Consider the following 11,403-nt stretch of genomic DNA (forward strand, 5'->3'; position numbering starts at 1 on the left):
ATTAATTAGGATGGGAGCCACCTCCCAGGCTGGAATTGGGGTCACCAGTTTCTAAAGTGAGACTCACAGAGCTAAAGATAAACCCTTGTTCACTGTGAGTCTGAGGCCCGTGCCCAATTCCCAGTCACAGAGTGAGAGACTTTCAAGAGCTAGTGATGGGTAAAGAAGATGGGGATCTGGGAGGAGCTGGGTCCCCCAGGACCACCCCCCAAGGTGGAGTCAAGGCATCTGCCCTCGCCTCACCCTTCCTGTGGTAACCATCCACTCCATCATCCAAATATTTATTAAGAACTTACTATGTCCTTGCCCTCCCCTGGTAAAGCAGAAGGCGGTAAAGAAATGGGGGGAGGCTATTTTGGAAAGAGAGCTTAGGGAGGACATCTCCGAAGAGGTGATATTTAAGCAAAGGACTGAAGGGACTGAGACAGAACTAAGGAGATGTCTGGGAAAGCGTTTCCCAGACAGTGGGAACAGCAAGTGCAAAGGCCCTGAGGTTGGAATGTTTGGTGTGTTCAAGGAACAGTGAGGAGGCCAGAGTGCTTGAATAAAAAGGGGAGGAGTGGCAGGAAATGAGAGTGAGAGATAATGGAGGGATGAAAAAGGGAAGGGGGGACCGAATCCCACAGTGGGCCAGGTAAGAACAGGCAACCAGGAAGAGACAACACTGAGAGTAACACCCCCCAGGCTCCCAACAAGACATAAAAGATACCTCAACTAAGCACTTCCTATGTATTAGGTGCCTTAGGTAGATTCTAGTCCAAACCTCATTTCATCTTTCCTGTAGGGAAGTGTGATCCTCTGAGAAGCAGACACAGAGGCAGGATTACAAGACAGAGAGATTTATCAGGATCAATGCCTGCGCCTGCAGGAGGGAGCCAGAATGAAGGAGAGAAGGAAGGAAGGGAGGGAGGGAGGGAGGGAAGAAGGAAGGGAAGTTGGTAGGTAGGTTGGCTGGTTTGTGGAAGCATCCTAGACTGCCGAGGAGTCTGGAGCCTGCAAAGGGGTCCTGTGTGTCCCAGGAACAGGTCTGCTTTTAGTCCCTGCTAAACTCAGCTCCTGGCTGTGGCACTTGTGGGGTGATCTCCAAGAGCAGTTATCTGGTGCCACCTGCCAATCACACTCCCTTTAGTCAAAGATCTGCAAGGTGCATTCTCATGGCCGCCACTGGAAGGTACCATTATTATATCCATCTTACAGCTGAGAGAACCAAGCTTCAGAAAGGGGAAATAACTTGCCCCAGGGCGTGCAGCTAGGAAGGAGCGGAAAGGGGATTTGAATCCTGACTGCCCCGTGCGTGATGATCACGAGATAAACAGAGGATGCTGGGGGGCATTTGGCAACAGAGCAAGAATTGGGCTTGAATACCTTACTAAAAAATAAAAGCAATACCCAAGGCTTTTATGGTGTTTGACAGTTTACTAAGTACCCATTGAGACAGATTCATTCCAGGTCACACATGTGCTAAAGAATCTTATTTTATGCTTCATCCTTACTCCCAACTGACAGATGGCAAGGGTGAGGATGAAGGTGGGTCCAAGAGCCACTCAGAATCTGTGACCAGCCTCACTGCCTTCCTTCAATTCCTTGCATGCACTATTTTTCCACCCACCTCAAGGTCTTGGCACATTTCCTCTGCTGGGATGCTCTTCCCTGACCTCGTCCTTGACACCTCGGCTGAAGCATCACTTATTCCAGGAAGGCTCCCCCAATGCTCAGACTCAGGCAGTTCTTTTGCCTCATACTGTCTCAGAATCAAATCCCCCTGTGTGACTACACACCCATCTGTCCAATGAGACGTGTATCCACCCCCCCATTGTCTGTAGGCTGGGTGAGAGCTGGCACTTCGTCTTCCGGTTCACTGTGATATCTCCGGTATATTATTATTACTTATAGTATTTATGGTATTTACTTATTATTATTTACACAGTTATTAGTTATAGTTATAACTTATACTGTGAGTGGTGAATATACATTTCCAGACTGAAGGACAATAGCAGTTATTATTATTAACATTATATAGCACATCTATGTCCTGGGCACGGACTTCACACTTCATGTGCATTGACTCACTTAATCCACAATCCTTAAGGAGGTGGATACTACTATTATCCCCATTTTACACAAGAGAAAACCGAGGCTCAGAAAGGTTAAGTGACTTGCCCAAGGTCACACAGCTGGTAAGTGGCAGAGCTGGGACTAGAGCCAGGCCCCCTGGCTCCAGAATCCTCACTAAATGTCTTTGGGAATGGGAGACTGCAGGGCTTGAGTTTGCAGCCCACGCTACACCCCTCAGATACCTGGAGCCCACGGACACTCATAATGGACAAGCATCCCAAGTAGGTGCCCCCAGCAGAGTGGCCTCTGAGTGACCACCTTACTCAGGGATACCTGCCCTCGACCTGGCTGCCCTGGTGACCCCTGTGGTCCCCCTGTCTGCAGCACCCACATTCCAAACAGCTGGCTGGACAAGTCTATCGACCATAATGGATTCTGGGGAGCCATTTACCCCGTCCAGTTTGAGCGACAGCGGCCCAGAGAGTCTTAAGCACTGCTTGGCTCCGGGCGTCTCGGGCAGACAACCAGCTCAGGCCAAAGAGGCTGAAGGATTGATTTTTTTTTTTTCTCTCTTTCTTTCTTTTTAATGACAAATGCATATCCTGGAACTGCTGTTTCATCTGGCTGAACTGAAGGATGGCAGAGGGGGGTGTACAGGGAAAGGACTGGGAAGGAGGGGGCAGCCACTGGCCCACTTTGAGGGTGACTGAGCTACTGAGGAAAAGCGGAGACAGAGGGCTAATCACGTATCTTCATGAAGCTCGTCAAGGGCCTTTTGTTTTTTCTGGAAATGCCGCGTCTTCTGACACTAGGCACCTGGAGAAAGGCAGCCAGTGGCCTTGACAGCTACCCTCCTCATGACCCCTACAGCTGACCTGACCCAGCGCAGACCCTCAACCCAGGGCCTTGGCACCACCGTTCCCTCTGCTTGGCATGCCCTTGCCAGGTCTCCACCTCCTGCCAGGTGTGGTCAGAGCGCTTGATTTATATGGGATACTGGACATCTGAATTTCTTAGGTAACATCTCCTGTGTTTTAAATGCTGACAAACTTACACAAAAGTGTTTTTAAAATATTGCACTAATCGAGACAGATACATCCGTTGGCCAGACATAGCTCCCAGTCTGCAACCTCTGTGGTCAGAGCTCCCAAAATATAAGACATCACACACAATATTAGTAATATATTAATATAGTAAGCCCCCAATGGAGTAAAAGAGAAGAGAAAAAGTGCCCAGTAATCTCTAAAACAAGCTTTCAAGGCCAGCAAGTTCCGGGATCCACTGCTTATTTGGTTTTCTCACCCCTCTCTTACTCTCTAAAAATACCAACAACAGGAAGAAGTAAGACACGTACAGAACAGTAGTTGTGTGCCCAGCACTGTGCTAAGCACTTTCACATTTAAAGTGCTTTAATCTTTAAGAACAACCTAAAAGGTGAAGACTACTGTTAGTCCCATTTAGAGACAAGGAAACAAGATTCAGAGAGGTTCAGTGACCCATCTAAAATCACACAGCCAGTAGGTGATGGAGCCAGGATTGGAAGCCAGACAGGGGCCCCTCATCATCCTGGCTCCTCGTACTTCCCTCTTGAGGGAAAGATTACGGAACAAGTTTCTAGAACTAAGTTTGATCTACCCCAATACTCTTCACTGAAAAGTGAAACACTTTGGCCATGCCACAGCCATCACATAGACCAGCAGACCAGGCTCAGCAGCTATTGCCCTAAGGCCAAATCCAGCCCACCACCTGTTTTTGTAAAGTTTTATTGGAATATAACCATTTCCATTCATTCTTATTGTCTATGGCTATTTTCATGCCATAGTAGCGGAACTGAGTGCTTGCAACAGAGACCACAAAGTCTAAAGCGTATTATTATCTGCCTCTTTACAGAAAAAGTTTGCCAACCCTGATGGCAGACCTAGATGGTTTCCTAAAGAGTCTAGAGAGATGCCCCACCCTGAGAAGGTTAGGAGGTCAAAACCCTCAGGGAAACACCATCCTTAGAGACGTGGAAGCACATTTGCACATTAAAGGGGAAAAAGGGTAGTGGAAGCTTCTTCAGGTATTTGGGGTGAGACCAAACGAAAAGAAGGAGCCAGCCACGGGAAGAACTGGAGAAAAAGAGTCCCAGGCAGAGGGAACAGCAAGTGCAAAGTCCCTGAGTGAAGAATGTGCTTGATGTGTTTAAGGGACAAAAAGACCATAGTGACTGGAGCAGAGTGCGCAGGAGAGAGACTGGAGATGAAGCCAGAGGTAACGGGGCGCAGATCACGGGAGCCTGACAATCAGGGCAAAGGACTCTGGATTTTAAACTTTTAAGTATGACAGGAATAGATTGTTCATATCCTACAAAACGCTACAAATGATTTTTGTGAATGGATCTGCAAGGCTTAGAAACCAAGAACTCCATCCTAGACATAATTTCTTGTCTCAAAAATTTGTTTAAATGGTCAATAGCTCCCCGCACCACCAGAACGGGCCCCCAGGTCGTTAGAAGACAACATGTTTAACTGGCACGCAAAGTATGCCAGCATCCTTCCCCTTTACAGCAACTAGTACAGCAGACCAGATGCGCACAGCCAGGCCGTGTGATGGATTAAGAAATGGGACACTTGGAATGTTGGGTAATTCACCCAGGGGTGCTAGAGGCTGCACCTTTTAGCTCCTCTTGGGGCCCTTCCTCTCCATCTACTACCTCCATCTTCCCCGACATCTTCAATATAAGCCACTGTCATTAATAAAGAGCACCCCCAAGACAGAAAAATCAAACCAAAGACTGAACCCTGAATTCCTAAGCCAGGAACAAAGGCAGGCCACCACCTCAGTCCCCTTCCCATTGCTCAACCTCTGCCAGACTCAGTCTCTGAATTAGATAACTGGAAGCCACCAGAAATTCAGCCCTTTCAGAAAGCAACGGAGAAAACCACAGTTCCTGGACAGCCATGTCCACCATCATCCAGGACCAAATTTAGGACCAGCCAAGGTGCTCACGTTTTAAATCCCATCTGATGGAAGAAAGGTTACCACAACAGAATGTCAAGTTTGAAGACAGAACCCTCCTTCTAACAGAAGAGTTTTTTTAAAAAAGAAGAAGGAGAAAGAAAGAAAAAGGAAGGAAAAAAAAGAAAAAGCACCACCACCATGAGAAAACGTGTTCCCTGTGGTCAAAATAACACTGTGCTCATCTGAAATAACCCACTGAGACGCTTATTTGCTTCTTTAGGCTTGTCCGTGGTTTCTCGATTTTCTACAGTGAATTCAGGTATTAATAAAAGAAACTTCGAGACCTCCAACAGCAAAAGCGGTCAGGGATGAGACGCTGCTCGTTTTTCTTCCAGCACTCAAAGAGAGAGCCCATCTTTGGGAAGCAATTTCTGTCGAGTTGAGAATCCAGAATTTTGGGATGCCCAGAAAAGACTGCTGGGTTCTTTAAATAAATTCTCAACACCTGTTTCTAGCTCCTTCTGCAAAAAAGGCCCACAGGGTGTGGCTTCCAATGAATTGGAGAGGCAGACGGAATAGGGTCACCCACTGGTTGGACTTGGAAGGGTCCAGGGGGCTGACCAATGGTTTGGTCGTATTCACAGAGCTGCTGCTAGAAGTCTCCCCTCACCCGCTCTGCCTCCCGCCTCTCCCTTTCCTGCCCCTCCAACCTCCCACAGCCCCTGCCTAATGCCGACCCATCGCCTGGGCCTGGGCCACGCCAAGCCTGGTCTGCTCATGCTCCCCCCACCCCCCCACAGCAATTCTATTACAGCAAAGTTTCCAAAGTTAGGATTCCGCCAACAGGGCTGATAGCTTATTTACTGCTGTCATCTAAAGAAAGAGGAATTTTGACACACTGTTAAATGATAGCACATTTAGATAAGTCAAGCTGTCAGAGGCTCTAATGGATGTCTAAACTCTCTGTGGCTGATATGTAAAACTTATGCACTTCAGAATATCATAAGGTTATAATATTTTAATCACATCCACGCTCTTTTCTAAACTTTGAGCAGGGAAAAACATTCCATCAAGTCCCATCTCCCAAGCGCCAAGAAACTGAGCCTTCCCAGAAGTTTCTCCAAACTCCTTACGAAAAGTCCAGCTTCTCTCACTCGACCCGTCAGTCTTCCTCCCTAAATGCTCACACCCCAAGCGGAATTTGCCTTTTCCTCTAAAACTCGTACTATATGATCCCTCCACCTAACCTCTTTCCCCCCAAGAAACGTAGATGTGCATTCGGACTGGGCACCAGCTCTTGTTAACCCTCTTCGAAGACAAAAAGAAGATAACACAGGAGACTGGACCCAGAGCATCATAAAAAAAGTGGCAAAGTGAAGCAGAAAAAGAAAATCACAAAGGTATGAATCCAGTTATGACGATTATACACAGAAAAGCCATAAAAAATACTGCATTAGTAATGTTCACCATAAAGCAATCTTATAACCAAATGAAATATGCTTAGCATCAACTCTGAGACAGAATTTTTTTTTCTTCTCATTTCCTGGACTGCTAGCAGCAGAGGGAAAAAAAAAAAAAAGACCAAGCAGAAAAAGAGGGAAGCAGTTTCAGGGATCCTGGAGTAGGGTACCAAATGTCACAGCATCTTTACCTTCATCAGCCCTCAAGTCATTAAGACTGCTGACTGACTTCCATACTAGGAAAACAGCCCCGCTGTGTCCAGAGATGGCACTGGAAGAAATAATAACCAGACTGCTTCTATATTTGAAAAATGTATACTTCCGGAGGGCTGTGAGCAGGCCGGTACAAGGTCACCTTTCTTGCCAGGATCAGGGTGGCGCCAGCAGCATGGTCTGGCCTGGGGACACAGGCCTCCTTTGCTGCCTCGGCCACTTTAACACTCAGCAACTAGGCTGCATGAAACCACTGAATTGAAGCCACACACCTCACACTCATAAGCAGCTGGGCCACGTGAAGAGTGGGCCCAAAGCTCTTGGCCTGCACAGGGCCTGGGGTGGGGACCCACCTTTCCTACCCAGATCTTGGAACGAGCCAGCTGAAGTTTTCCTTTCTGGCTATCTCCCCTGTGAGAGGAAAGTGGGAAGGGAATAAAATGAAAATAGAAGTATGGCATAGGAGTCATTAGCATTATGCACAAGAGATGATCCCAGGCAAAAGTGCTTAGGCTCATAATCCGTTTCCAACAAAATGCCATCAGTGAGAATACGGAGTTGCAGGGGGAGGTGTCGGCCTACCGGGCAGGGGAACAACCGAACATTTCAGGACGAGGGTGGGGACCACGGCAGATGTGAGGGCCTCAATGTTTACACTCGGCCACCGCTGCCACATTTACCTCTCTGCTCTCTAAAAGTGTGCAGCTTTTCAAACTCCCACAGGGACACCCCCCCCACTTAATATCCATGTAAATGAAGTTAACCCCTTCCCCAGAGCCTTCTCCTTTCGTGCCAGACACACCAGCCATTGTCTTAATGAACACACCCGCCCCTCCCGCACCCTATGTATACACCCTGCGCAGGGAGACGTCTTGGCCCTGTATCCCCATCACCTGAACGAGGCTCTCCACCATCCCCACCTTCATCCTTTCCAGTTCAAATTTGCTTTTCCACCTCAGCATCTTCTAAAACCCTAACAAAGGGTTCTCAGATCAATGACAGTCCAACTGGAATCAAGATTTGGGTGACCCCAACAGCTCCACAAAAGACCCCTGAGCCCGAGAAGGAAAAGAGTGAGGTTCAACACCCCCTCCACTCCAGCTCAGAAATCAGCCCCCTGGGAGCCGCACCCACCCCTCGGCATCCAGCCCCGGGTCTCACTCTACCTCCTGGTTGCAGCCCAAGCTCCCCGGATTGAAAATGAGTTATCTAATGAAAATTGTGTTAACTGACATTCTGGCCAACCGGGAGCAAATACCAGCGCTGCAAATCTCGCCGCGGAAATTTTCTCCAGCCCAGAATAACAATAGGACCCTGCAAAGGGCTTTCACCAGCCCTTCTGGTTCCTCTTCTCTCATCTGCCACGTTCTTGTCATTCCTTATGTTACAGAACATCAATCATAAATAAAGACGCTGTCCCCCAGCCGTGCCCGGGTCTCATTTACAAACATTAGCAGGGAATACAATTACCATTGGCCTTCGTGCCAAGCCCAATGTGGCTGCCCAACTCTCTCTCTCCCGTTCTCTCCCTCTCTCTCTCTCCCCCCATCCCCCACTCTTCCAGAAAGGCCACTTTAGCATCATTTAAACCAGCAAGCACAGCTCACAGCCCTGCCCGCCTCATGGCCACCAAACTGTAGCCCCAACTCGAGTGACGACCTGGAATTGCAAGGCACTCGCAGTTATTAACCGCATGCCTGAGTGCCCCGATTTTCTCTCCAGCTCAATGGCTTTGAGGGAGGGGGCCTGCAGGGAGTGAGGAGTTAGGAAGGAGGGGGGTTGGGAAGCCACCAGGAGAAGGGGGGTACTGGAACTACTTATCAGAAGAAACTTGACGAGATTTGCAGGCGGATTTAAAAAAAAAAAAAAAGTGGGTCCCTTTTTATCTCCAGACTGATGCTCTCCCTTCTTCTGAGAATGTCAAGGCCAAGGCAGGATGCTTTAATCTCCCGTTATCAGCACCACTTCCCCGCCCCTTGTTCCCACCGCACCTTGGTGAGACTCCTGGGTTTGGGGGGCTTGTCTGGAGCATCCTGGGGCACCTGGGAAAGGACAGAGGCTAGCGCTGCGCCTCCAACGCGCAGCTCTCTGAGATTCCACCCCCCAGCTCGACCTCCTATTGGGTCAGCAGAGAATACCCCCAAATCTGGGGAAGACAGACTCCCAGAAAAAGGTGGGATGGGGATAAAGTGCCGGAGTTTGGGAGGGAGTCACCCTAGGAAGGAAGAGGGAAAGAAGAGAGAGAAAGAAGAGGCTGGAGAAAGGAGAAAAGAGGGGAGTGTCGGGGAGGAAAAGCAGGAGGTAGAAGAGAGCGAGGGAATTGCCCATTTAAAAGTTCCCGTGGGCCCGAGAGCCCGGAGTCACCTGCTCTGCTCCGCTCCCGGTTCTCCAAGGCCCCCGAGGCAGGAGCGCAAACTTGCGCGCGCCCCGGGCCCATCTCCACCGCCCGTCCCCATCCAGACTTGGAAAGAGGTCGGAAGCGGGAATAAGACAAGAAGCAAAGACGAACCCCTAGAACCCGGCCCAAGGAGAGGTCTGCCGGTGTAGGCGGCCAGTCCAGCGATGGTGGCTGTAGCGGCTGGGGCGGCAGCACCGGCCCCCGGGTGGCTGCGCGTCCGGGCTGCGCAGCCAGGCGGGCGGTGGAGGTGCCGGCGGGCGACGGGGCGCGGAGCCGCCTCCTCGCCAACCCCGGATGCCTCCCCCCTCTCCTCCTCCTCCTCCTCCTCCTCCTCCTCCCAGCCCGCCAGCTCCCTCCCTCCCTCGCCCGAACCCGAGCCGGGCGCGGACAGGCACTGGGCGCGCTCCGCGGCCTCCCCGGGCGCCGCGAAGTTGGGAGGCGCGCAAAGTGCGGCGCAAGGCGGGTTGCCGGGGGTCCCGCCGGCAGCCCCCCGCCTGGGACCGCAGACCCTGCCTTCCCCGTGCCTCACTCCGCCGCTCGCCCGCCGCCTCGCTCCCCGGGCCGTGGGCTCGCTAGCGCTTCTCCATGGTCGCGGCGGCTAATCGATGATTGAACCGAACAAAGAGCAGCGGCGAGATCAATTCCTAATACCTATCGATGGGCAGCGGGCAGTCGAGCCCCGGCGAGCCCCAGCAGCCGCCGCCCGCCTCCCTGGGGCGCCCGACCGCCCTCCCGGGTACCTCCCCAGTGCGCCCAGGGCGCGCCCGAGGGCTCCCCACGGCCGCGCGGCCAGTGCTGCCCGCACTAACCTGGAGTCGCCGTAGATCAAATCGCTTCCAATATTGAAACATCGATCCCACATTGGCGGCCATCTTGGGGGCTATTCGAGACGCACACACACAAGAGTTTGGCTTTTCTCAATGGCTGCACTCAATATCCGGGCTGGACTCCCCCCAGCCCCGGGGCCGCCGCCGGCCGCCCGGGCCCAGCGCGCCGCCGCTCGGGGCCCCTCGGGCGCCCCACGGCCTCCTGCCACCCGCAGCCCCTCGGCGCCGCCGCGCCGCCGCCGCCGGGCCCGGGAGCCGTGCGCCCCCCCGACCCCCGGAGGGCGCGGGAGGAGCGCGCGGGGCGGGGAGCTCGGTGCCCGCCGGGGGGAGGCGGCCGGGGATGGGATGGGAGGGGAGCGGGGGGGAGGCAGCCTCTCCAAGAGGCGCTGGCGCCGCCGCTGCCCTGCCTGCAGCCGGCTCCCGGGCCCGCGGAGCGCTCGCTGCATCTCCCCCCCCAAGTCCGGGGTCGGTGTGCCGCGCGATTGCACTTGACTTTGGCTTTTTGCAAACTTATCAATACAGACGTAACGTGCTGATCAATGCAAAGGGAAGTTTGGGGGGGTGGGCACCAGGAGGCCGGCGCGTGGGGCGCCTACCCCCGCCTCGCACCTGTCTATCCCCCATCCCCGGCATTGCATACTTAAAAAAAAAGTTAATAGTTTGCAATGCATTTTTTTTTTCTTTTGCAATCGGAGCACACACAACACGTGCCTCGGGCTGCCGCCGCTCCTCCGCCAGCTAAGCTTCGCATCCGAGGGTAGCAGCCCGCAGCTCGAGCTGTGTAGACTCGCCGGCCGGCGGGCTTATGGGAGCCGGCCAGAGGGCGGGTGGTAGCTGCCCGGGGGCGCCACTGAGTTGTGGGAAATGTCACCACTGCCGCGCGCAGTTTCCACGCCATGATACTGTTATGATTATTACTAGAGAGCGGTGTCTTGGCCATGGCACTGGGTTTTTTCCTGGGGTCCTCTGCAATAGGGATTCTTGTTATTATTTTCGGGAGCCTTTAGTCCAATTACATGGGCTCCTCACAACTTTAGAATGGGAGGCCGTTTTATTGTTATGATTATTAAAGAGGGTTACCAAACCTCTCGAGCCCTTTTCCACGCAGTGGGTTGGCTTTTATTGTTATGATATGTTGAGGGGGCCCTAGCCCAGCTCTGGATCATTAACAACTAGAGAGGTTTCTGCTATTGTTACCATCATTATTCCGGGGTCCTTAGCCTAGCTGGGGACCCCAGGTCCTTTGCAGTATGGGCCTCCTTTATTATGATTGTCTTTAGCCCAGCTGGAGGGAAATTCTGGTCTTTTGCAATTTCTCGGACGCTGGACAATAGAGGTGACTAGATTTCTTTTGCATTTTCCCTCTTTTTGCCTCTGTGCAAGTGAGAGGTCCCCAGTCTCTTCCCAACGTCCTACCCACTCCCCACCCCAGGAGGAACTCAGACCTCCCAACCCCCTCCGTAACTAACACTTCTCCTGACCCTGGGGTCACTCTACCTCTCTGGCA

General features: G+C 52.0%; 1 protein-coding gene across 1 annotated transcript in view; it reads right to left on the reverse strand.

Annotated features, from left to right (window-relative positions):
- The window catches only part of CUX2 (cut like homeobox 2), a 204,310-nt gene extending 194,369 nt beyond the window's left edge, over positions 1–9,941 (reverse strand). The window contains exon 1 of the mRNA XM_028480561.1: positions 9,879–9,941. Coding sequence (XP_028336362.1) covers positions 9,879–9,941 — 63 coding nt within the window. The remainder of the gene's footprint in view (positions 1–9,878) is intronic.
- Between the last annotated feature and the right edge of the window lie 1,462 nt (positions 9,942–11,403).

This window comes from Physeter macrocephalus, chromosome 19 (assembly GCF_002837175.3).
Source record: "Physeter macrocephalus isolate SW-GA chromosome 19, ASM283717v5, whole genome shotgun sequence".
NCBI lineage: Eukaryota > Metazoa > Chordata > Mammalia > Artiodactyla > Physeteridae > Physeter > Physeter macrocephalus.